Genomic DNA, 26,336 nt, shown 5'->3' on the forward strand with positions numbered 1-26,336 from the left:
GCATTCCTCTCAGAGAAAGAGTAACTTATAAAGTCCTCTTCTTCAAACTTGATACAATAGTTACAAACCTAGGAAAGAAATCAGGAGTCATAGATGCAGGCATCACCAATAGAATACAAAAGATAGAAGAGAGAATCTCAGGGGCAGAAGACACCATAGAAAACATTGATACAACAATCAAAGAAAATGCAAAAAGCAAAAAGCTCCTAACCCAAAACATCCAGGAAATCTAGGATGCATTGAGGAGACCAAACCTAAGGATAATAGGTATAGAAGAGAGTGAAGATTCCCAATGTAATGGGCCAGTAAATACCTTCACCAAAGTTATAGAAGAAAACTTCTCTAACCTAAAGAAAGAGATGTCCATGAAGCCTACAGAACTCCAAATAGTCTGGACCAGAAAAGAAATTCCTCCCGCCACATAATAATGAAAACACCAAATGCATTAAACAAAGAATTTTAAAAGCAGTAAGGGTAAAAGGTCAAGTAACATATAATGGCAGACCTATCAGAATTATACCAGACTTCTCACCAGAGACTATGAAAGCTAGAAGATCCTGGGCAGATGTCATACAGATTCTAAAAGAACACAAATGCCAGCCCAGGCTATTATACCCAGCAAAATTCTCAATTACCATAGATGGAGAAAACAAGACATTCCGTGACAAAACTTTTTTTTTTTTTTTTTTTTTTTTGGTTTTTCAAGACAGGGCTTCTCTATGTAGCCTTGGCTGTCCTGGAACTCATTTTGTAGACCAGGCTGGCCTCAAACTCAAAAATCTGCCTGCCTCTGCCTCCCAACTGCTGGTATTAAAGGCATGTGCCACCACTGCCTGGTGAGATGGCTCAGCGGGTAAGAGCGCTGACTATTCTTCCGGAGATCTTGAGTTCAAATCCCAGCAACCACATGGTGGCTCATAACCACCCATAATGAGATCTGATGGATACCCTCTTCAGCTACAGTTTACTTACATATAACAATAAATAAATCTTAAAAAAAAAAAAGAATATATACCACATGTATATGGTATATATTTAGTAATATTAATATGCACTGTTGAATTTTGTCAATTGGTAATATGACATAATATTGAATAAGTGATAAACATGTTTCATATTTAACTTATGAGATAGTGAAAATAATCTACTTTTATTTGCATTATATACATCTCCACAAAATAAGATTTTTGTATGTTGGAGGCAGTGATACCTGTGTTTAGAATTAGCCATTCATTTTTGAAGGCTTACTCTTTTGGTGCTGGTGGAAAATGGTCAATGTCAGCCTAAGTTCTTCCTCTAGACAGGCCTGCAACTGTAGCTGCATAGTTCAGTATTCATAGTTTAGTTCACAATACATAAGTGATCATTTTACATACTTATTTTGAAAAGTTTATATGGTAATCTAATTTAACAAATCTCTTAAGTGATTTTTATGAAGTTGGTATAGAAGGCAGTCGTGTTTACAGGCATCCTTTTTGTTAGCAGAGACAATCCATAAAGATTTTTCCCCTTTACCCTCTGTCATTACTAGAAATGCCCCCTCTTTAGGAAATTTTGATCAATTATATTAAAGACATTTCTCTGGAACTCCAAGTTAGTGATTCTATCCCTGTGATTGTTTATTCTTTATGGGATGACCTTGTTTTATGATGCCCATGGAGATGTGCTTTATCACAGAAAGGTTTTTTAAGGGAGAAATCTGAGTTTTTATTCCCTATTCCCTTAGTACCAGTCACATATTAAAACTGTAAGGAGGTAGAACATATTTAAAGTTTTAAAGTAAGGTTCAATTTGTTGCTTTTCTTTTCTGGTTGCTTACCTTCTTTGTATTTGGAAGTTATAGTTGCTGTCATACATTTTAAGATCTTCTGTATTTTCAGTTTACGTGTTTGACATAGATGGAATGTATTATCTGTTCATTGATCTAAAAAATATTAAAAATTCTGCTCTAAAATGTTGTTATGAGATTGACTTTGGGCTTGCAGTGTCATTGCGGACTTGAGTTCTTAAAGGCAACAGTAATCTCTTGGAATGTGTTCCAAGGGAACAGTTGTCTCAGTCTGAGTGATAAGTTATTAATATCTAATATGAATGAATTAAACTTTCACTGACTTCATTCTAAGAATTTTAAAAATTGAGAAAAAGAGGAAGATAATTAGAAAATAAAACATAGTCAAGGGAGAAAAACAGGCTCCTAATTTGGGTCCTTAACTACATAGGAAGGTTATTTTGTTTTGTTTTTGTAATTCCTTTTGCTGAGAGCTATCTAGTGCCTTAACACCATGCAAAGTCTGTTTAGGTTTGGTAGTTATATCCTGGTTCAATATCACCTCACATTTGTGAAGATTTTGATTACTGTAATAGACTGACATAAAAGTATTTTATTTGTTTGTGTGGGCACTTGAGTGCCATGACATCTGTGTTGAGGTCAGAAAAGCAACTCCTGTGAGTCAGTTCTCTTTCCACCATGTGATTCCCAGGGATCAAACCCAAGTTGTCAGGCTTGGCAACAAGTACCTTCTGTGCTGAGCCATATCACTGGCTCCCAAATAAGAGGTTTTAAAAGCATTGCCTCTGGTGACTGTCAGAGGGAGCATTTTTATGGGGTAAAAAAAGACAGAAAATTAGTTTAAGGCAAGTTGGTGTCATTAGATTTTTTTCTTTTCTTTTTTAATGTGCCTTTTTTAAAGTTTCACTTGTTCATAGTTAGACGTTCTCATTTCTCCCAATGTTACTACTATATGGTACATAGAAGAAGTAATGTTTATATTATTATAATTTAATGTGTTAAATATAGCATTTCTTTTTACAGCAAGTTGGAATTGACAGAGGAGACATTCCAGATCTTTCACAGGTGAGTAGATAAAGCATGAGGTGTCATGGGTGCTACAGTGCCAAGACGAGCAGTGCTGTAGCAGTACCTCTTAAGAGTAGTGTGCTTTTCCTTCTATATTTTAACACTGTAATACATTGCTGAAGAGGGTTTGGTTTTTTTGTTTGTTTGTTTGAACATTATGACACAATGAATGGTCAATTGATCCCTTACTCTGATGGGTCTTTCCACTATAGTTGCACCATGGAAAAGCTCACCCCAGCATATGTAATGACCCAGGAAAATTGTATCTCTGAACTTTTCTATCCAGCTTTCAGACAGTTTCACGTAGAGTCTTATCTTTCCTAACAGATAGATATTCACTAGTTATATAGCCCTGAAGAGGGGCCTTATTATTTATGAGTCTTGCAGGCTTCCTTTCTCCAGGAGAGAATTACTTAGTTTGAAGATACTCATGCACTCCTAATGATTCTCCTAAACACACAAACACACATTTAAGTCTATATTCCACATATGGCAGAAAACATGGTATTTGAGTTTGGTGTGTTTTAGTTTGATCGTTTATAGTTATAATAAACTATAGTTATAGTTTATTCTACTGATAGTACCATGATTTCATTTTACTGCAACTGAGTAAAATTTCGCTATGTATGTATACCACATGTTTATCCGTTCACATATTGATGGAGGTCTAGACAGGTACCACATTATAGTAATTGTTAGCAGTTAGAAATAAGTGGCCGAGCAAGTATCTCTGGTATGTTGATTTAGTATTATAGCTGAGTCACTTGGTAGTTTTATTATTATAAAATTTTTTGTTTTATTTATATGTGTTATGTGAATATATACCCTGTATGTGCAGGAATGCCAGAAAAGGGCATTGAATCCCCTGGAGTTTTGTGTGCAGCATTTGTGACTGCAGGCAAACATACCCCACAGCATTTATGGAAGTCAGAGGACTACTTTCAGTTCTCTATTTCCACTGCAAGTGACATTGCCACCTGAAGAACTACTTGCAAGCCCTGAAATCCATTATTTAATATGCAAATTAAATTAAGTATCTGGTACATTCTCAATAATATATTTTTACCAAAATTTTACATGTATTAAATATTTAGAAATTTTAGGTTCTTACAAGTTTCTTAGGCTTTATGCTTATCTTCAGTTTTTAACATTTTTGGTGATGCTTATTAGTAACTTCAACTAGTTTATGTTCCAATAATAATAGTAGTAGTAGTAATACAATAATAAAAGATTATAATTTTAGTAGCTAAAAAATGCCCACCAGAAATTAGTACATGAGGAATATATGTTTCTGTTGCTCTTATGTTAGATGACATTTATCTTTCAAATAGTGTAATAGTTATGAAATTCTTACTATTTGTATAATTTCAGGCCCCCAGCAGTCTTCTTGATGCTTTAGAACAACATTTAGCTTCTTTGGAAGGGAAGAAAATCAAAGATTCCACAGCTGCAAGCAGGTATATATTTATATATTTGTTTATTTTTTGACAGTTGAAGATGGGAGTTATTTTTTCAGAAGGAGTATATGAAACCAGCTGAAGTTCAAATTGTAGTTTCTCTATCTTGATTTGATTATCTGTTAGATAGGTTTAAATAATATGAGTGTCACCATCACTAGTAATTAGAATTAGTGACAGGCTTCCATGGAGTTAATTTTAGTTCTTAGTTTAGTTCTTGATATCAATAAGTGTTGACAAATTTTAAGATGATATAAGAGATAATTTTGTATTAATTTGCTCAACTTTTATAATATCGCTGCAGTTGATGCAGTAGTAATACCAGGATTCAAGCCTAGAATGCCTGATATCATATCTCCATTTTTGTGCCTTTTGATGGAGTTAATTGTTGTCATGCCCTATTTTAATCAATTCAACTTTTGAGCTAACTCCTCAGTTTATTAAATTAAAAATAATAGAAATTATCTTATTGATCCTTTAATGGAATTTTTTGGGTGTAGTAATTGAATAATTACTCTCTTATGAAGATTTTACCTCTTTATTTAAAATAACATAAAATAAGCAACAAGACTTCGTTTGGTTCTTTTTTATTTGTATTTCATATTGTATTGATATCTCTCCTTTTTAGAAATAAATTTTAAGCAATGTCAGGTACAGTGACTCATACCTATAATCCCAGAACTTGGAAAGTTGAGTTAGGGGGAAGTCAGGTTTGAGTTTAGCTTGGGTTATATATAGTTAAGTAAAGACCAGTCTGCACTCCATTGAAAGACTCCTCCTGTGTGTGTGCTGCACCCTCCTCCTCCTCAATTCCAAAGGGATAAGTCCACTAATGAGTTGTTAAATAGTACTTTATGCAAGATTTTCATTTTATAGTAGGTTCTTAGAAGTAGTATAATCACCAAGATGTTCCACTAGTTGGTTATAGGACAGACAGTAATGAAAACAGTCTAGTCATATACCTTTGGACTTGTGTTGATGTGATTAGCGACTTTATTTCTGTCATAATTATATGGCTTCCATTGAGGCCAGGTGTAGTTCTTTCCCCTAGAATTTAATGTTGGCTCATGGTTTAGTATGGATGAATGTTTACAAAGTGGGAAAGTGAGTAGTAATCAATTGCACATGTGTAATAGGTTTGAAAAGAGGATTCTGGCTTTTCAGAAGGTAGCAAGTACATAAAAAGGAAGAGCCATACAGGTTGATGATTGAATTGAAGTCAGCAGTCCTTTTCAAGGAACCTGGCCCCCACTGGGGAATAGGTTTTGTGAGTGTTATTACAGAGAGGCAAGCCTAGATGAGGATGACTTACTATTGGTGCTCAACTTTGGTGTGTTCTTGTGGTAGAGCTGTCAAGAGCCAGGGTGTCAGCTGGCATAGGAGCTGTCTCTGAGACACTCAATGAGTGTTGTTGTTGTTGTTGTTGTATTAGGACTCAGCTAGGGATGTGCAGTCTCTTTCCTATTGCTTCTTTATCTTGGGAGAGGCTATGTGCTCAAGTGTTGTACACTTTTTCTAGAGTCTGATACTTAACTTTGAAAGCCACACATTCGCATGTTTAGTTCACATTGTTAATTAAAATTGTTGAATTTTCTAGATCATTGAGTAGAAGGGTCTATCTGAAGTACTAATTTTAAGTCCATATGCTTGTTTTAGTATGTCAGAATTAGGGTCACTTCATTTTATGTTCTATATATGAGGTGCTTAGCACAAAGCCAAATTACTTTTATCCTCTTACCATAGGGCTACAACACTTTCCAATGCAGTCTCTTCTTTGGCAAGCACAGGCCTGTCTCTGACCAAAGTGGATGAAAGGGAAAAGCAGGCAGCATTAGAGGAAGAACAGGCTCGTTTAAAAGCACTAAAGGTAAGTAAGTATGGGCTTTTTCTTCGGATCATTATATAAATGAACTTCTTCAGTTTTTAAATATGTTAGCAGTCCTGCAGGCTGAAACTCAGTTTCATTTTTCCTACTCACATGGAATGTTTGGTGAAAAGTCAGGGAGTACTCGTCAGCTATTAAAGCAGAATTAGAAATGTCCATTTTCAGAGTCTTTACCAACAGACCTAGTTTTAAATTCCTAAAACTTATACTTAGTTCCTTTTTCAACAGGAACAGCGTCTAAAAGAACTTGCAAAGAAACCGCATACCTCTTTAACAACTGCAGCCTCTCCTGTGTCCACCTCAGCAGGGGGAATAATGACTGCACCAGCCATCGACATATTTTCTACCCCTAGTTCTTCTAACAGGTACAGTGGCCAATAAGGATAGCTTAGTATAAGATATCCTTCAATTGAACCAAAGGAGCTGAAGGGTTTGCAGCCCCTTAGGATGAACAACAATATGAACTAACTAGTACCCTCAGAGCTCCCAGGGACTAAACCACCAACCAAGGACTATACATGGTGGGACTCATTGTTCTGGCAGCATGTGTATAGTAGAGGATTGCAAAGTCGATCATCAGTGGGAGGAGAGGCCCTCGGCCCTGTGAAGGCTCTGCCCCAGTGTAGGGGAATGCCGGGACCAATAAGTGGGAGAGGGTGGGATGGCAAGCATGGGGAGGGGGAGGCAACGGTTTGTTCTTGTTGTTTGGGTTTTTTTTTGGAGGGGAAACTGGGAATGGAGAAATCATATGACATGTAAATAAAGAAAATATCTAATAATAAACAAAAATTAAAAAAAGATAGCCTTCAATTTATTTTTTATAGATTCTGTAAGTTTGCTTTGATTTATAATTTTGTATTTGCAAATTAATACTAAAGGTGTAATAAATAATACAATTGGTATACTATCTAAATATAAATTAATAAGGTTAAGGTTATATTTTGTATGCTTGGGAATTAGAATATGGCTAAACTACTAATTAATTGGAATATAATACAATGAAATGGGATTTTGGGAGTGGATACTCATTATCCCCCCTTAGAAAAATTGACTCATTCAATAGAAACTTAAGACATGATGCGCAAGCATTTTTCTGGGTCTCTTTAGAATTAAGTTAAATGAGAAACATGCCACTGTTAGCTGGCTAGAGTTGTTCTTCTTTTTAGGCTTATATTGACGCTTTTCACTTTTAATTTTTTTTTTTAAGATTTATTTTATGTATTATACATAAGTACACTGTAGCTGTCTACAAACATCAGAAATGGGAATTATGTCTTGTAAGTCACCATGTGACTGCTGGGATTTGAACTGAGGACCTCTGGAAGAGCTGTCAGCGCTCTCCCAACCTCTGAGCTATCTCTCTAGCCCTTGCCCTTAATTTTTTTTTTTTTTTTTGAAATTTGCCCTTTTATTACTTATGTATAGACTATACACATGAGATCATAGTTTGTTATATCATGCATGTAATAGCTAATTGATTACAAGTAAAGTAAACTGGTTAACTTGGCCTAAGTTTATTTTATTCATAATAAACTTTTAAATTTTTTATTTTATTTATTTAGTTTTTGAGGTAGAGGGGGGCAGGAGACAAGCTAATATAGCAAAGTTCACCTAGAAATAAAACTGCTTTTCAAATATTTTCCTAGCACATCTAAGCTGCCAAATGACCTGCTGGATTTGCAGCAGCCAACCTTTCATCCACCTGTCCATGCTTTGTCAGCTGCTCCTCAGGTGGCAAGTACATGGGGAGGTAAGTGTCCATTGTTTCCAGTACTGTGTGGCCTTCTTCCCTTTGCAGTAAGTAGCTTGCTACCTTTTTTGTAGAGGTTTTGGATATACTTGATGTATGGGAACTTGAGAAATAATAGAATGACAGTAAACTAAATTTTATCTCCTGATGAAAATTTATGATAAGTATTAAATTTATCATTAGTTATGGAATAAGGTTTAGTGAAGATGAAATTAAAAGTAAGAGGAAGAACCACTTTCTTACGTATGAATGATCACCCCTTTAATGTGAATTTCAAGTATATAATAATTACTGTGTTTGGTGTGCAAAAAAATTTTCATAGTGGGTAATACGATAAGGTTCTAGTAAAACACAGATTGTGTTATCAAACGGTGAAAAATGTTGTGACCAGATATTGCATGGTAATTCTTATATTTTTTAAATTGTATTTTAATTTTATTTATGTGATTAATTTATTTTATGTTAAATGTTGATTTAACTTAGACTTGTAAGATAACAGGAATGTCCTTCAATAGGTTTTTAATTCTAAGGTGATCATGGTTTAACACCTTTAAAACAGAATGGTAATGTATATCTATTTTACAGTTTTAATTCATTTAAAATTATCACCTTTGTGTGGTTTTGGTGTGTATATATTTATACACATACATACATACATAAGTATGTATACGTGCATTATATAAAGTCACCAAAAAGTGCTGGAAAGAGATTTTCAGAACAATGATGCTAAGAAGAAAACTAAGACATGTTGAAATTTGTATTTGCTATTGTATAATATTTGAATTATTAAATTTTTACAGCACGTGAAATAGATTTTCATCTTTAATCATTTGAATTAAAATATAGTTTTGATCCTGCTTTCCTTCCTTTTTTCTTCTCTCTCTTCTTCCCATCCCCTCCAAAGCTCCTTTGTGTTTTTCTTTTTTTGGTGTGGTACTGAGTATTGAATCCAGGGCATTGTACACACTAGGCAAATGCTCTGCCATTGAGCTACATCACCAGCCCAAAGATACTGTTTTGTATACTAGAATCTAAGCTCTGTGAAGGCAAGGCTTATTTATCATTAGTACTCTAGAGAGCACTTTGGTGGTGGTTGTGGGTGCTTGTGTGCCAAGATGCACGTGTGGAGGTCAGAGAACAACTTTGTGGTATCATTTCTTTCCATCCACCTTTATGGAGGTTCTAAGAATCCAACTCAGGTCTCTACTCTGAGCCCTGTTGTTTTCTCACAGCTTGTAGCCCAAGCTGGTCTCTGCCTCAGCTTCCAAGTGTTAGGATAGTAGGGTTGGAACCATCACACCCAGCCCTAGAGTACTTTTTGTTATATGTAGCTATAAATAAACTAATAATATAATAAGTACTTTGTGGAAGAAGGATAGTTTCTCTTCAGGACAAATTATCTATTTCAAAGGGAATAGAGAATTAAGAATTATGAGCATTTGATTTTTAAACTAGTTTTGTGTAAGCATTTTGTTAATTTAACAAAATCTTGAGATTTGTGAGTAATTTCTAAAGAAAGTAGATTAATAAGTATTTTAGAATTGTTTTAAAATGTAACTATAGGCAGTGAATTAAAGGCTAAGAAAGAAGTTTCTTGGTGCTAGAGAGATGGCTCAGTGTTAAGAGTGTAGTGTGTTCTTGCCAAGGACCTAGTTGAATTGCCAGCACCCATGTTGGGCAGATGACAACTACCTGTATAAATCTGATGCCTCCAGCCTCCTTACACACTTACGTTCACATACAGAATCACAGTCACAAACAGACTAAAGACTTAAATATAAAATAAAAAAAAAGAAAGGTCTTCCTCCTTCCTTCCTTCCTTTTTGAGACAGGGTTATTCTATATCCCTGGCTGTCCTGGAACTTGCTTTGTAGACCAGGCTAGCCTCAAACTCACAGAGATCTACCTCTGCATCCTGAGTGCTGGGATTAAAGGTATACACCACCAGCACCCAGCAGAATGGTTTTTCTTAATATCCTAACAGATCCTGATATTAAATTTTAAATTTGATACATTTTTATTCTTATTTTCTACTTAATCTCAATTGTACATTTTTAAGGGATGGGGGTTGGAGGAAGGTCTCTTTATTTTGTCCTGGCTATCCTAGAACTTGCTGTGTAGAGTAGGCTAGCCTCAAACTTACAGAGATCCTAATATCTCTGCCTCTCTCTAATCCTTTGCTGGTATTAAAGGCATATACCATCATGCCCAGCTTATGCTTGCTTTTTTAAAATATTGGAGTGTGGGCTGGAGAGATGGGTCAGTAGTTACCATTTGCTGTTCTATTTAGATTCAGTTCCCACTGCACATATGTTATTTTACAAATGTCTATAACTCCAGTTCCAGGAAATCTAATGTCCTTTTATTCACCAGGCATATTTATATGGAGTCAGAACACTCATATGCACATAAAAGAAAAAAATTAATATATTTTTCAAATGTTAGCATTATTAGTAAAACCATTAAGTAGTTTTTTTACCGTTAAGTAGTTTTAACTTTTTTCTTTATTTTTAATTTTTTGATAATTAGCCTTATTTATTTACTCATTTATTTATTTTAAATAGTTGATGGCTCCTTATTAGTCCTGCTTCCATGAGTGGTCAAGACCAAGGGAAAGAGAGGACAGGCCAGTTTGTGCAGGGAGAGGACATTTCTTCAGCATTCCATAGAACTAACATATACAGAGTCTCTATTGCAGTTAGAAGTTAATCTTCTGTTAGCTTTATTTTAAAACTATATTTGCTAATTGAGATTGATTGTGTGCATGAGTGTAGAGACCAGGTGGAAACTTAAGAGTTAGTTTTCCATCATGTAGATCCCAAGGATTATGCTCAGGTTGTCAGGCTTGGTGACAAATGCACTTATGTGCTGAGCCATCTCACCAGTACATCTTTACTTTAAATAAAGCAGTTAAAAAGTTGTTTTTCTAACAGGACTAAAATTTTTATAGATGAGTATATCCATTTCAAGGAAATGAAAATGTAAAATTCCTTTTGAGTATATCACGAATAGTAACTTGAACAATGATAAGTAAAACTGGAGTGGTTGAACTCATGAAGCAGAGGGAATGTTTACTAAGGAAAGTAGTTTTCAGTGATCTCAGTTTGGGATAATGGTTTCATGTCCTATTAGAAAAATTATTTCCTAATCTATGTAAATGCATTATATGTAACCATGTGTATATTTTGTTTTAAATTATTTTGCTTTGTTTGCTATTTCTCTAAATAATTTGCCTGATGTTTTAGCATTTGGCTTGATGTTCATGAGTAAGGAAGACTTTAAAAATGCATATTGAATGCTAGGCTTGGTATCCTTTAATCCCAGCACTAATTGAGGCAGAGGAAGATAGATCGTTTTTGAAATTGAGGCCAGCTTGATCTACAAAAAGAGACTTCATCTCAAAATAAACAAAATCAAACTCAGTCTGAAGAGAAGGAATACAAATCTGTTTTTTTGCCGGGTGGTGGTGGCGGCGGCACACGCCTTTAATCCCAGCACTTGGGAGGCAGAGGCAGGCGGATTTCTGAGTTCCAGGACAGCCTGGTCTACAGAGTGAATTCCAGGACAGCCAGGGCTACTCAGAGAAACCCTGTCTCGAAAAACAAAACAAAACAAAAATCTGTTTCTTTTCCAAAACCTTAGTTACATGTAAGGAAAGGAATGTAGTCTTTACTATGAACCCTTTGATTTACACAGAATTAAATCCCTACTTTCTCATAAAAATATTTAACTTCCGAATTGGTAATAGTTTCAGTGTTTTGGTTTTGCATGATGAAGTAGCTGAAGTATTTAAACGACTTCAGTCAGTACAGTAAATGGTTGAGTTATTGTTTATATCCTAGATGTTCAGATTGGGATTTTTTTTTAATTGAGGCCAATTTACAATAAAGAAATCTTACATATAAGAAAATTTCATAAATAGTAAAAAGACAAAACAAAATCTTTTTTCTTTTTTTTCTTTTTTCTTTTTTCTTTTTTTTTAAAAAATAATGTGGCTCCAGCCCAGAACCTCAAGCATAGTAGGCAAATGCTTTACCACTGAATTGAAGTTTGAAGCTTGCCTGGATAACACGAGACCTTGTCTTAGACAAAACAGAAAGTAAATACAATGGACAAAATTATTTTTCCCAAATTTTAAGGGTGCTAGGGACATCACTCAGTGGTTCAAGTACTTGCTGAAAAAACCAGAGGTCACAAATTTGGGTCCTTGGAAACCATGCAAATGTCAGGTAGTTATGGTGCCCTGCTGGTCATTTCAGATTTTAGATGCTAACTGGAAACACAATCTTATGAATAAGCTTGCTAGATTGACTAGCAAGCCTATCCTGAATAGAGATTGAGGGAGCTATAGGTGTCTGCTTCAGGCCCCTATACCCGTACTCACACAAATGCAAAATATATGCACTCACAAATACTCTACATACTCACGAGACAAAGATGAAAAATGTTTTAAGATTTGCCAGTCTAGGAGCTAATTTAAGTTAGAATAGCCAGAACATCATCATATTTAGTAGTTTGCACTTATTATTTTGTCTACTAATTAGCACTGCCTAGATTAATTGCAATGTTTTGACAAATAGAACAAATGCTTGATATTGTCTGATTCGTCTACCATGAGTGTATATGCACATTTTTGCATATTCTCTATTATTTGCTCAGCAAAGTAAAATGCACTTTAAAATTATACATCATGCTGGGCCATGGTCAGGCACACTTTTAATCTGAGCACTTGGAAGGCAGAAGCATACAGATCTGTCAGTTTAAGGCCAGCCTGGTCTATAGAATGAGTTTCAGGTTGACCAGGGCTACACAGAGAAACCCTGTCTCAAAAAACAACAAACCTCTACATTATCAAGTATTTTCAAAGGATACTTCTGCCGGGCAGTGGTGGGAGACAGAAGCAGAGGCAGGCAGATTTCTGAGTTTGAGGCCAGCCTAGTCTACAGAGTGAGTTCCAGAACAGCCAGGGCTACACAGAGAAACCCTGCTCGAAAAACAACAACAACAACAACAACAAAAAAGGATACTTCCAACTTTGTTAGTCAACTCTAAACCCAAATGTTCTTAGTATACAAGGAACTACAATGGATAGATAGCATTAATGTAAGCACCAGTGCTTACTTACCAAACCAGGCTCCCTGATATAGTCAGTGGAAATGAAAACCAGGCCAGGTTGGAGGGTTCTCAACAATACTGAGGCTGTGACAAGTTTATTCCAAGCAATCAGACCTTTATACAGTTATCAAAAAAACATAATGTAATTGCAGCTGCTATGATAGTGGTGGTTGCAATCTAGACAGAGTGTGTAGGGTTAGTGTCTAAAACTACTTGTTCTGCCAAATTGATACATGCTTCTCTGACTTCTAAGGGACACAGAATAAAAGGTGGTCTGAATGCTTCACTGCCACAAAGCCTCAGGAGCCATGGACTCTATCCTGAAAACCCTATGTCACATGCCTTTCAAGGCAGCTGGTCCAGGCCATCTGCATGAGTCTCTGCATATTGCATTCTGGCTTTACTACAAAATCAACTTCATATATCTTACTGCTTACTGTTGTTTATTTCTGAATTGGTTTCTCTTTTTGTTACTTTGCTATTCCCTTCCTCTCCTGCATGCGTGAGAAGGATGTTAAAAGTATCATTTAAATTTGAGTAGTTATTTTGGGTTTCAAACTGATTTTTATTGTGAATTGATAATCTAGGAATATTTACTTCCTAAACAAGTACTTATGATAAAAGAAATTAAAAATGTTATTTAAAGATGCTTTGTAATTAAACCCGAAACTTGTTATTTTCTTGTGATTTTTTTTTTTTCTGGTTGTTAAGTCATTAAATTTAGAGTTAATGAATGCTTGCCTTCATTTGATTGACTCTGAGGGAAGTGTACCTGTTATAGTAAGTGAGATAGCTAACTGGCCCTTAATTCTTTGTGTGGTTATTGTTGATTTTGATAGTCGTAAAGCAGCAATAGATTGAAGAGGTGGCTGTTCGAAGGTATAGATAGAACCATCTTCTTGATTTTAGTTATTGCAATGAAAAGTATGATGCTATATATTTGCTTTGCTATTCTTATTTTTTTTTTCATTTTTCCTTTAGTTAACTGTTTAAATCTAAAGAAAAGGCTTTCATCACTAAAACAGCTATCTTGAATGAGGCATAGGAACAGGAAATAAATTATTCAAGAATAACTTTAGATAGAAATTTTGAAGGCCAAAAGCTTGTTAGTTTTATGATGGGAACATCTGTTATACTGTAGGAAATTACTTCAGGACTTTGAAAGCTGTTCCTAGAGCGCACAGTCATGTCTGTTTTTAGTTGTTAGCAGGTCCTTTCTTTTTCTTTAAATCTTTTATTCATTTCATTTTAGTTTCCTGACTGTTGAACTTAAACAGGAGTTTTACAAATATTAGAATCAGTTTCTTACCTTAATTTGAAGTGACTCTTTATTCTTCTGCAAATTTATTCATACTATACCTTTACCAAATGTTTACTTCAGTGATTTGAGTAAACAGATTATGCCATCAAACCCAGTGTTCTCAGCTAGAGCAGGTGCAAGGTGAGTGGCCCTTATATTTTGGTGGTTAGTCTCTTATTTAATTATGTGACTATTGACTTTCTCGTGTGGGAGAGGAAGTTTGTCTGTAATGTTCTGCTGCAATTGTTAATGGACACAATTCTTCCCTAAGGATTTCTATGTGTTAAATACAATTCTTTCATCTTAGTGATTATGAATATATATTTTTGTGTAAAATTAATAATAATATAACTACTACTTTTCACTTTGCATCTTTTGACTAATCACAATACTAATGTATTACTTCCTTTCTTCATTTTGCTGTAATTCACTTGGACTGCACAGATCCTTTCTCTGCTACTCTAGATGCTGTTGATGATGCCATTCCAAGCTTAAATCCTTTCCTCACAAAAAGTAGTGGTGATGTTCACCTTCCCATTTCTTCAGATGTATCCACTTTTACTACTAGGACACCTACTCATGAAATGTTTGTTGGTAAAGTACCATTTAACCTTTTTTCCCCAATTAAAGTCTATACTAAGGTTTTGTTTTGTTTTAATTTATGTGTTAGTTACTTTTAAAGTGCTGCAGTGATTACTTTGGATTTTAACATCAAATTTTAAAATTAACTGAAGTGATAATATACTAAGATTCTTTAAATACTCCTAGTTATATTTAATGTAGATTTTAGGAAACAGATTTCTTTGAGTGTATTTCCTGTGTTTTGTTGTCTGCTGTAGTTTAATATCTTGTGTAGTGTCCTGTTAATTAGTTCACAGAATTAATGTAAAAGTAGCATCTACATTTATATGTTTACATGTATTTGTATTTTTACTTTTATGTACTAGAAGGAGAGCAGTTATTCTTATTAAAACTATTACAAATCATAATTTCATATTGCCCTAAATGATACCTATCCTTAGTCCCCTTTGTAAGGCTATCACTTCATCATTTGTCTGAAGATAAAAGAAAAAAAGTATGTGCTACATTTTAAGTGACAAATTAGAAAAATGATCAGACTAACTCATCATTGTGGTACATGAAAAGCCGAATTTTACCTGAGTTATGTAGAAAATAGTAAGGTTTAAAGTATATACTAAAGTCGAAAAAATGTTAGAATTTTTGTCTAGATCTGCTTTATCTGACTTTTGTTTTGATTCCTTTTGGTTCCTCCATCCCCAGTCCTTTTCTCTTTCATCTTGTATCCCTTGTTTATGTGTGTTGTCAGAATTTTTTTAGTATCTAATACTGCTCTTATATGTCATGAGTCTTCTATTGTTGTTAGCTTACTTTGTTGATTTATTATACAAGAGAAGTTTCTATTCTCCCTGTAAAGTAAGTTTTCATAACCTCCTCTCCTCCATGATGTAGGTCTTACTGTGTATCTCTGGCAGGATTGGAAAACACAGTATGTAGACCAGGCTATCCTTGAACTCACAGAGATCTGCCTGCCTCTACCTCCCAAGTACTGAATTTAAAAATGTATCCTACCACAGCTGTCTCAATTTTCATAAACTTGTTAAGAAGAAATAGGCTGCTCCCTTACCCCCTGACCTTCATGTCCTCTGACCTATATACTCTGGTACTGAAGATTGAACCTAGGAACTTGGACACACTCAGTAGATTATACCACTGAGCTATATCTCAGTCCTTACTTGCTTTTTAAGTTGTGTCCCCTCCCTTTATTTTTGTTTTCCTTATTTTCTTTTTTCAGCACATTGTGATTTTATAAGTAGATACATTATTACGCCTTTTAATCTACACTTATAATTTAGATATCTTCATGAGTATATTTTACCTTTAATATTACTAGCTTGTAGAATTTAAAGCCCTGTGTATTCGTTGATTTCTTTTCAACTGTTTTTTTAATTTATTCATTTGTATGTATGTGCGTATACATGTATATAGCATTTGTAGGTGAGTGCTCTTGAAGGCCTTAAGAGAGCATTAGTTATCCTGGAGCTGGAGTTAAAGGCAATAGTGACCCACTTGATTTGGATGCTGGGAATTGAATCCTGGTCCTCTGGAAGAGCTGCAAATACTCTTAACCATTGTTATCTTTGTAGCTCTGCAAATATGTTTTTGCCAGTGTACTACAATAAAAATAAGCCCAGATAATTTTGCGTATTTATGCACAGTACTTGATTCCCTTAAATTGTCATTAAATGTGTGTGTGTGTATATATATATATGTGTATATACACATATACACAGTCTGGGAAAGGTTGGTGTAAGCCTTTAATCCCAGCATTTGGGAAGCAAAAAGAGGTGTGCGCGGGCCTCCCTCAACCCGCGGGAGAAACGGGGGTCCTAGTCAGGTGGACAAGACATAGGCGAAGAAATGATGGCAGAGACAACACATGAAGTACAGGATCAGAATGTATTTCTTTAAAATGGCATCAGACTTTTATAGTAATTGCAAAAGAGAGATGGTATATCTGGCAGTTTAATAGTTGAGGTACATCTGAGGCTATCTAAAACATATTGGGTCTAAAGCAGCAGCTATCTCCTCTGAATTGGTGCTGCATCCCCCGGGCCCAAGCGCTCTGGGCCCAGGCGACTGCGGATTGCATGAGTCTGAGTCCTAGCTCATCTAAGTTCTAGTTCTAGTCCTTCTGCGAGTCCAAGTACTAGTCCTGCATGCAAGTCCAAGTCCTTGTCCTCCAATACAAGTCCAAGTCCTAGTCCTTATACAAAGTGACAAGCAGGCTTAAGTAGCCTACAGCAAGCAGGGCAGATGACAAGAGTCATGTAGGCAGGTGACAGTCACATTAAGGTCAGTGATCTTACTGTATCTAGTTGTGAAGTGGATGGAAGAGCAATGGTGCCCCTCCCTGCTGGGGCTAATTTGGTATTCCTGTACTAACTCTCTGGTTCTTGCTGGAGGCAATGACTAGGAAGTTTTAATCTAACACTTCTAGCTAATGTCTTTGGGTGGAAGCCCTTCCTTACTCTCTAGTATGTAAAACATTTCTAGCTATTGTAAACTATTATTGTCCTAAGGAATGTGCCTGACCCTTGTTAGCTCTAGCAAGGCAGTTTCCTTGAGAGAAATTATAAGTTATGGGAAGCTTGGTAATAAACCAGGATAGGTTAGAAACATTGTGTTGACCAGGAAACAATGTCCAATCTTAGCCATTTACGAATCATTTTTTGGGGTACCTTTATGCGTAATTATGAGGGCATGCTGACAATTATAAAGACTGACCTGGAACACGTCTTAAGTTAGGAGATACCAGCGACTGTCTATCCAGGAGGCACAGAACTCCTTTTGGATCCTTATTGCCTCTTATCCTTAATCAGGATTTTATCCCCGATATTTTAGATGTGACTGGAGTAGACGAGTGTACATGACAGAGGTGGATCTCTACGATTGAGGCCAGGGTGATCTATACAACAGGAACCTGTCTTAAAGAACAAAAACAAAGCAATAAATGTATATATACAACACAAATACATCTTATAAGAGAATTTATGAGGACATTTGATAGAAAAATGTTTGGACTCTTGCAAATTTTTGTTTGAATTCAAGTTCTACTTTAAACATTCAGTCTTTGTGAGTCTATGAAAGTTGGTATATTGTGGAAGTTAGGAGTATATATGTGAATGCTTAATATCTAACACTATGCCAAACGTTTACAAATATCACAAAACTGTCAGGAAAAGCAATCTTGTATAAATGGAATGTTTCGTATTTTGAATATATTTCTTACCTAAGTTGTTTAAGCATCTTTAAGACTGATTATTTGCATTGCTTTTTATTTGTTGAATGGTTGAATCATTTGTGTTGGGGGCCAGAATTGGTAACAAAAGTCCAAGTTCATAAAAATTGACTTACTTTTAGTTAATAAAAACTAGAAAGGAGAGATGGCTCAGCAGTGAAGAGCACTTGCTACTCTTCCAGGTGACTTGATCCAGTTTCCAGCACCCATATGGTGTCTCACATATGTTTGTAAGGATTCAGTGCCCTCTTCTGTCTTCCAGGGACACAAGTCAGGCAGGCATTCATTGCACATACATGCAAGCAAAGCACCCATACATGTAAAACAAGTAAATATATATTAAAAAATTATTATAGATACACTAAAATTTTATTTTTATCTTGTTTATATAAAGTGAATATATAGGATAAACTAGAAACCTCAATATTCTGGAATCAACTAACTGGATAGTCAAAGGTTAGGAAATCTTTGGCCTTAGATAAAATTGTTTAATCTATTCAGTTTTTTTTAATTGCCCCAGCATAGTGGGACACAGGTTCCTCACTATCTGCCCCAATGTTCTGGGTTCTCGAGTGAAAGACAGACTGACAGACAGACAGAAAGACACCGTTATATTTTAGCATGCCTTAAACAGCTCAATAGCTGAGCCACTCTCAAACCTACATGTGGCCAGCACCTCCCCTGCTCCTGGGTTATTACTAAAATCTGCATTTCGTCTGCTGTGGACCCAGTTTTGGGGGGAGGGGAACCTGGGGTCACTCTTCCCCTACTCTTATGTAATTGGTATGCTGTCTCTTCTGCACCTTTCAGGCCTAGACCTTATTTCTTTCCCAGTATGGCTGTTGTCCTTCCTATTCCTCTCCCAGTCCTCTTGCTTGCAAATCCTAAAGTCCCACCTCTGTCTCCCTGTCCAGCCATTGGCCACTGGCAACTTTGTTTAACAGTCAGAACCAACTGGGGGCAGGGACCCTTCATGTCTTACATGTAGATTCTCCTGCAATTTTGGGAACCCAGTTACTTAATACAAGTGTTAGATAAAATCTACTACAGGTGTGGGCATATATCTGTATGTAAGCACCACAGCTTACATGTGGAAGTTAGAGGACAACTTGTTGCAGTTAGTGTACCCATTTCACTGTGTGGGTTCTGGGATTGAACTAAGGTCATTAGGCTTGATGCCTTTACCAATTGAACTATCTTGCTGGCCTGTTTTAAAAGATATTTGGGATGCTTTTCTGTCCCAGTGCTAGTTATTTTTTTTGTCTCTCAGTTCATTTATTATGTCCTTATGAGGTTGGCCCCAAATACTTGTCTGTGGATTGCTGCCGACCAATGACAATTTCTCATGGTCTTAGGAGAGGTAAGACTAGGTTCTTTTCTCTTTCCCTTCCTTTCTTTCCCTCTCTCCCTTCCCTTCTCTCCCTCTCTCTGTCTCCTTTCCTCTTTCCCTTTAAAGTGTGTCTTTTGAAGTAGTGCTATTAGTTGGGTTTGTCACTGTTTGCTTATTGTTTGGTGAGGTAGGATTTCACCATGTGGCCCAGATTGGCCCCAGATGCCTCCTGCTTCTACTCTCTGAAGGGGTTTTTGTTCTTGCAGTTTCCCCAGTGTTATGTACATATATGTGTATAAGATGTGCTTGTGTGATGTGTGTATGCCATGCTCTGACATGGAGGTTAGAAGATAGCTTTGTGGAGTTGGTTCTCTTTTACTTGCTGTGGAGTTCTGGTGATTGGTCTCAGGATGTGAGTCTTCCATGGCAAGTCATGCTAAGCCATTTTGTTGGCTCAACCTTAAGGTTTTGTGTTTCTATTTTAAGTACCTTTTAAAACTTAAAAGTTGATAATCCTGATAAGTAACCGAAAAAGCGACAGAAGAGCGTTATGTTAATCATATTCACTGAAAAAATAAACAAAATCTCTTTACCTTGAATGTATGTGTTTGTGTCTGAATGTATGTGTACAGGCACAGTGGTATACAGAAAAGATGATTACCTTAGAAATATGTTGCTTGCTTCCCCAGATATTATAATTATTTGAAATTACATTTTTGTCTATGTAGGATTTTTTAAAAAACTTGGGGTATATGTTTTAGATTACTTTTCCTTTTTAACCTTTCTTCTTGCACTTGTAGCTAATTATTTTTATTTTTATTTTTTTTATTCTTTATTTTTTTTGAGATAGGGTTTCTCTGTGCAGCCCTGGCTGTCCTGGAACTTACTCTGTAGACCAGGCTGGCCTCGAACTCAGAAATTCGCCTGTCTCTGCTTCTGCCTCCCAAGTGCTGGGATTAAAGGTGTATGCCACCACTACCTGGCACTAATTATTTTTTAATTATTCAATTAATCACTTAAAGACTTCAGAAGATGGTTCCCCTATAATAGGAAATAATGGAGTTCTTCTAAGATTGCTATAAAGGGTAGAAAGAGGGACAATATAGAAGGAGAAATAGGGCATTAGCTGTAATAATTTATAGCTATAAATTATTGTTACATATATGTGACCAACAGATTAATAGTCCTTTAGCCAAGATCAATTCAAGATTAATTAATTTGAGATTAATTCATTGAAGAAGTAGTGTCCATCTTAAAATGTGGTGATAACATGAGCACATGTGTAAGCACGCTAATGTTTTGCTCTTAAGAAGCTTTGATAAGAACTATTAAGACCATGGGATGTTAAAGCTTTGTACACCTATAATGTGGTGTACAAAGACTAAATCAAAGAGTCTAGAATTCTAAGATCCTTTTGAAAGACTGATCGAGAGATGTAAATACTAAATGATTTTGTACTATGTGTTTGTTTCTTACCATGAGACCAGTGCTTTTGAAGTAAAAGTAATTTAAGGGTAAGAACAAGGTCAAACTTTAAACATTCTTAAAAACCTATGGATTCTAGATACTTATATTATAACCCCAGATATGAGTTTAAAGTGGGATCACTATTATGTATACCACTTTGTAATGAATGATGTCAAAAACCATGTGTAGGGCTGAAGAGATAGCTGAAGCATTGGCTCCTTTTCCAGAGGACCCAGGTTCAATTCTCAGCATCACATGGCAGGTTCACAGTTGTTTGTAACTCTAGTTCCAGGGAGATAGGATGTTCTCATTTCCTCTACAGGATCCTGCCTGTGTATGGGGCACATAAGCTCACACAGTCTGTCTCTCTCTCTCTCTCTCTCTCTCTCTCTCTCTCTCTCTCTCTCTCACACACACACACACACACACACACACACACACACACACACACACACACACACAAAATAAGAGAAAGAGTGAAAAACAAATCTTATTCTTGGGGATTTGAAGTAAGGTTTTGAAGATAGATCTCCTCTCTAGGAGAAAGAGTCTGTTAGAACTCCAGAAATTCCCTTGTTGATAGAAATGCTAACCTTCTAAAATCAGGTGCTTTTATTTATGTGTTTTCATTCTGACTTGATAGAACCTAGGAAGCAAGAGATTTTAGAAGCAAGTGACTACAACCTCATATAAATCGTAAGAATCTCTTTTTGTGATCCTTTGCAGACTATTTACCTAAATATTTTTAGTGATTCAAAGTTCAAGTCATGAGACAGACCTAACATTTTTAGATGTTTTTAGATTATTTTTAGCTTCTATAATTTTACACACTCAACTTTACAAAAAATATAACCTGAAAATTAAAGCGTTTATGTTAACTTAGCATTAGCAGGCCTCAGGAACTCAATCTTGGTATTTGTTATAATAACAATATTAGCTCCAGGATAAAATAAGAAAGAGTAAGATTATCTGATTGTATGGGTGTGTTTCAGGCTAGTTTTAGGCTAATTAGCATACTTGGCCCCTAACTCGTCTTTCCTAGTCTTAAAAATGGTAAGTTGAATTGAGAGAGTGGATGGGAGTTGAAAGAATATCATTTTTCTTTAATGTTCTAAAAACTGGCAGAAACATTTGTGAGATTGCAACCTTTAGAATCCTGGCAATTCTCAGATTTATCTTAAACCATGTAATTTCTGGGCCAATGATATGGCTCAGTGGGTCAAAGGTGCTTTCTGCCAAGCAGTGAGACCTGAATTTGTACCCCAAACTCATGTGGTAGAGGAAGAGAACTAATACTCAGAAGTTGTCTTCTGACTTCCACATATACACTATAGCACATGCATGCCCACAAGCATATACATAGGCACACACAAATAAATGTAATAGCAAAACCTTTTTTTTTTTTTTTTTTTTTTAAATGTATGATGGTTGGGGTTAAGTAGGGAAAGAGAAAGTAGGTACGAGAGATACAGGATACAGACGGTAGAGAGATAGCATGGTATTTTAGATGACTTCAAGTTTTAAGAAATTATCAGATGCAAAATTAAGATAAAATATAAGAAAAGGTTTCATTTCCGTGATGAAGTAAACTCATGATTAAATGTATGTTGTTTATTCTGAGTTTTCTTAGTGGGTGATTTTAATGGAAATGTAGCTGGTGTTGATGGTTCATACCTTTAATCTTCACACATGGGGGCTGTCAGGAGGATCACTTGGACCACAATTTGATACTATGTCTTAAAAAACAGAAATGTGATAAAATGAAGAAAACTTTTGCTTTAAAACTAGCTTTTTTTTCCCCATTCTATTACCATGATTAAAGGTAATTTATAGTTATTATATTTAACTATTGACATAGTGAATAGAGAATTGAGTATTTTTGCATTTTGCTTTGTCTTAGGATTCAGTCCTTCTCCGGTTGCACAGCCACATTCTTCAGCTGGCCTTAATGTTGACTTTGAATCTGTGTTTGGAAATAAATCTACGAATGTTGCTGTAGATTCTAGTGGTAAGAAAAGAGTTTTTATTTAAAATATGATAGATAGCATATTAATGTAGATCCTCTTAGGATACATGATGCTGCTTTTAGCATTTATAAATTAGAGTAAATTGATCTTCTTCCCACAAATCTCTTGATGGGAACTTAGAAGAGTATTAATTTTACCTTTTTCTTGGTAGCATTTTAGAGTTTAGGGAAACTTTTGTTTGTTCCACTGTACAATAAGAAAACAATTTCTTGGTAAAGTGCTAAATTGTTAGTGACTATTTGGAAAGTGCTATACCTTTCAGTCATCACAATTTTCCTTCTACTGAAGTGACCAGTGACCAGTTGGTCTTATGGTGTGTGAGGTTATTTTTAAACTGAAGACATAGTGTGTGGTGCCCTGACTTGTTTAGATAGTTTCTATATAAGTTAAGTATTAAAGAGTTTATGACTACAGACTTTTTAAAAAATGATTTTAGTACAGATTATTATTAGGTACACCTACTAATTGTATTTTGAAAACTAAAACTCTAGAATGAGGATTGTAATTTATGCTTCTTGTTAGCTTGAAGTTTATAAAGTACACAAGAAACTTTAATGTTCTCATTTTATTCCTACAAGGAGGTGATCACTGACTTTTAACTTTAAAACATGTTGGGGCGTTTTTAGTTACATAATGTTTAATTAGTTGTCTATAAAGTAAGAAGCAAGCTTGTTTGGACTAAGAATTTATTTAGTGTATACTAGCAGGCTTATAGTTTTGTGTATGAAAGCTCATTTGCATGTGCATGTAAGAACCTTTGGAGGACAAAAGAGGCATTGGATTTCCTAGAACTAGAGTTCTAGGCAGTTGTAAGCCACCATGTAGGTAAAGGGAACTAAGCCTTGTTCCTCTGAAAGAGCAACCAGTGCTCTTAACCACTGACCCATCTCCCCAGCCTCTGACTTAGGTTCTTATATTCCCAAATATGAGAAGGGTGAGAAGCTCTCTAATACATGCCTTCTAGACTGTGAGATAGCTTAGTGCTAAAGGCACTTAACTGCAAAGCCTTAGTTCAATCTCCAGGATTCACATTGGAGAGAATCAGCTCCTACAGGTTTTCTTTTGAGACACACACACATACATTTTAAAGAAAAAACAAAACAAAACAGTTTGTTGTGACTGAGCCTATTGGCATATGCCTTTACTTCCATCACTAGGAAAGCAAAGATTGGTGGATCTCTGAATTTGATGTCAGCCTAGTCTACATAGATGTTCTGGCCCAATTAGAGCTGTACAGTGAAGACCTGTCAAAAAACTTTTTTTTAGTTTTTTTTTTTTTTTTTTTTTTTTAAGTTAAAAGATTTAATTTTTTTAAAGTATGTGTTTGGAGGGGGCCAGGTATGAGCACTCAAGTGCAGGTGCCTGCAGAGGCCAGAGACATTGGACACTTAAGTTACAGGTGTTTCCCACCTGATATGAGTGCTGAGAACTGCTTGGTCATTTCTTTGCTCCAATATAAGACATTATAAAATAATTCTTTCTCAACATAAAGAAGGACTTTAGGATAAGTGTTTAGAAAAATTTTGCTGGAATAGGGAGAGATTTACATTCCCCTCCCTTTTTATAGCATTTTTATTATCACCCCCTTAAACATGGATATAATTTTGTCATTAGATTTTAGACACACTGTTTCTGTTAAGTTCAGTTGAAGATGGCAGATTTTTCTTCTTTCCAAGTGAGGGCATTTCCCATGTTCTGGGAAAACTTCCAGTGAGTAAACAGGGAGAAAAGGGAGAGAACTCCTTTAGAAAGCCATAGCCCATGAAGTTCCTTACACATCCCATTTCATCTGTTTGTAACTTTAAGGCTTTGATGAACTAGGTGGACTTCTCAAACCAACAGTGGCCTCCCAGAACCAGAGTCTTCCTATTGCCAAACTTCCGCCTAACAAATTAGTGTCTGATGACTTGGACTCATCTTTAGCCAACCTTGTGGGCAGTAAGTACTCCTTCGATTCTTCAGTCATCCTTAAGCTTAAGTTGTTAAAATGATTCTAATTTTTAAATACTTTTTTCTTTTTCTAGATCTTGGTATTGGAAATGGAACCACTAAGAAGTAAGTGTCTTCTTTGTTTTTAAATATCATAGAGAACCTATTGTGACTTTCACTTCAGAAGTACATGTAGAGATGTCAACTTGGTACTATAAATGTTCAGTATGTTCATATAGTTCAGAATCATTGTATGTTTATGTTTATTTAAAGTGATGTAAGTTGGAGTCAACCAGGTGAAAAGAAGTTAACTGGAGGATCCAACTGGCAACCAAAGGTTGCACCAACAACTGCCTGGAGTGCTGCAACAATGGTGAGTTGGGGAAGCAATACCTGAATGTTTTAACAAAATGTATAACAAATATAACATAATAGACATAAGTAGAAACATTGTTACTAAGCTTTATTAAGTACTTCATTGTTTCTTTAAAGCTGATTAACTGTCTTTGTTAGGCACATTTTAACCTCTAGTGTGTCTTTAAAATGATTCCATCATTTAAGACATCATTCTAATGAATAATGTGTGGCTGTGGTAGGAGCTATTTTCTCCCACTTAGTACGTGCACAGTTACTAAGAAGTGCAACAGCATTGCAGAATTCTTGAGTAATGTGATGTATTCTTAGTATTGTTGCTCTCAAATTTATTATTATTATTATTATTATTATTATTATTATTATTATTATTTTGTAACCTAAAGTCCTATATCCTTTAGACCTGATGATGGGTAAACAAATTATTTTCTTAGGTTTTCTTAGTATTATATAGTGCCTCATTATTTGTGGCCATTCAATACTTGATTGAAGTCCCCCTGATAACTGAATTAGAGAGTCATTGCTAGGAGAAACATTCATTTATATATTTTACATTGTAATTTCACATCCTGAAAAGCCTCATTCTAAGCCAGACATTGGTGCATGGCCTTTAATTCCAAAATATGGAGGCCAAACCTCTAATTTATTCCATCTTACTGAGGAATGAAGTTTTGCATGTTATAATTTATAAACCTCTGCACATGTGCATGAAAAGTACTGTGAATACTGAATTTGGGGATTATAAAGTTTACCAACAGCAAGCAAATAATTGATTAACAATGTTTGCTAGTTACGTAGCACCTAGAACTAAAGAGATTCTATTATGTTTTTAATTACAGTATTTATTGTATTGTAGCCCAGACTCGTTTATGGCTACTTTCCTGTCTTTGCCTGCTTTATCTTAATCTGGCAAGTTTCTTCTCCCTCAGTTAGGGAAATATATATTCCTTTCTTGCAGTGGGATGATAACCGAGGTTTGATCACTTAGGTGCCATATAGTGTAGCCTCCCCAACTGTTATTAGAAAG

General features: G+C 35.5%; 1 protein-coding gene across 19 annotated transcripts in view; it reads left to right on the top strand.

The window, feature by feature from the left end:
* The window catches only part of Picalm (phosphatidylinositol binding clathrin assembly protein), a 91,586-nt gene that overhangs the window by 46,454 nt on the left and 18,796 nt on the right, over window positions 1–26,336 (top strand). For 4 of the 19 annotated variants that reach the window (XM_031387301.1, XM_031387303.1, XM_031387296.1 and 1 more), the window contains exons 8-17: window positions 2,813–2,854; window positions 4,229–4,314; window positions 6,058–6,181; window positions 6,428–6,564; window positions 7,846–7,949; window positions 14,809–14,958; window positions 22,882–22,989; window positions 24,815–24,946; window positions 25,033–25,063; window positions 25,211–25,310. In XM_031387301.1, coding sequence (XP_031243161.1) covers window positions 2,813–2,854; window positions 4,229–4,314; window positions 6,058–6,181; window positions 6,428–6,564; window positions 7,846–7,949; window positions 14,809–14,958; window positions 22,882–22,989; window positions 24,815–24,946; window positions 25,033–25,063; window positions 25,211–25,310 — 1,014 coding nt within the window. The remainder of the gene's footprint in view (window positions 1–2,812; window positions 2,855–4,228; window positions 4,315–6,057; window positions 6,182–6,427; window positions 6,565–7,845; window positions 7,950–14,808; window positions 14,959–22,881; window positions 22,990–24,814; window positions 24,947–25,032; window positions 25,064–25,210; window positions 25,311–26,336) is intronic. The other 15 variants (XM_031387302.1, XM_031387304.1, XM_031387314.1 and 12 more) reach the window with 5 other exon arrangements.

The sequence above is a fragment of the Mastomys coucha genome, unplaced genomic scaffold, assembly GCF_008632895.1.
Source record: "Mastomys coucha isolate ucsf_1 unplaced genomic scaffold, UCSF_Mcou_1 pScaffold21, whole genome shotgun sequence".
Classification (NCBI taxonomy): domain Eukaryota; kingdom Metazoa; phylum Chordata; class Mammalia; order Rodentia; family Muridae; genus Mastomys; species Mastomys coucha.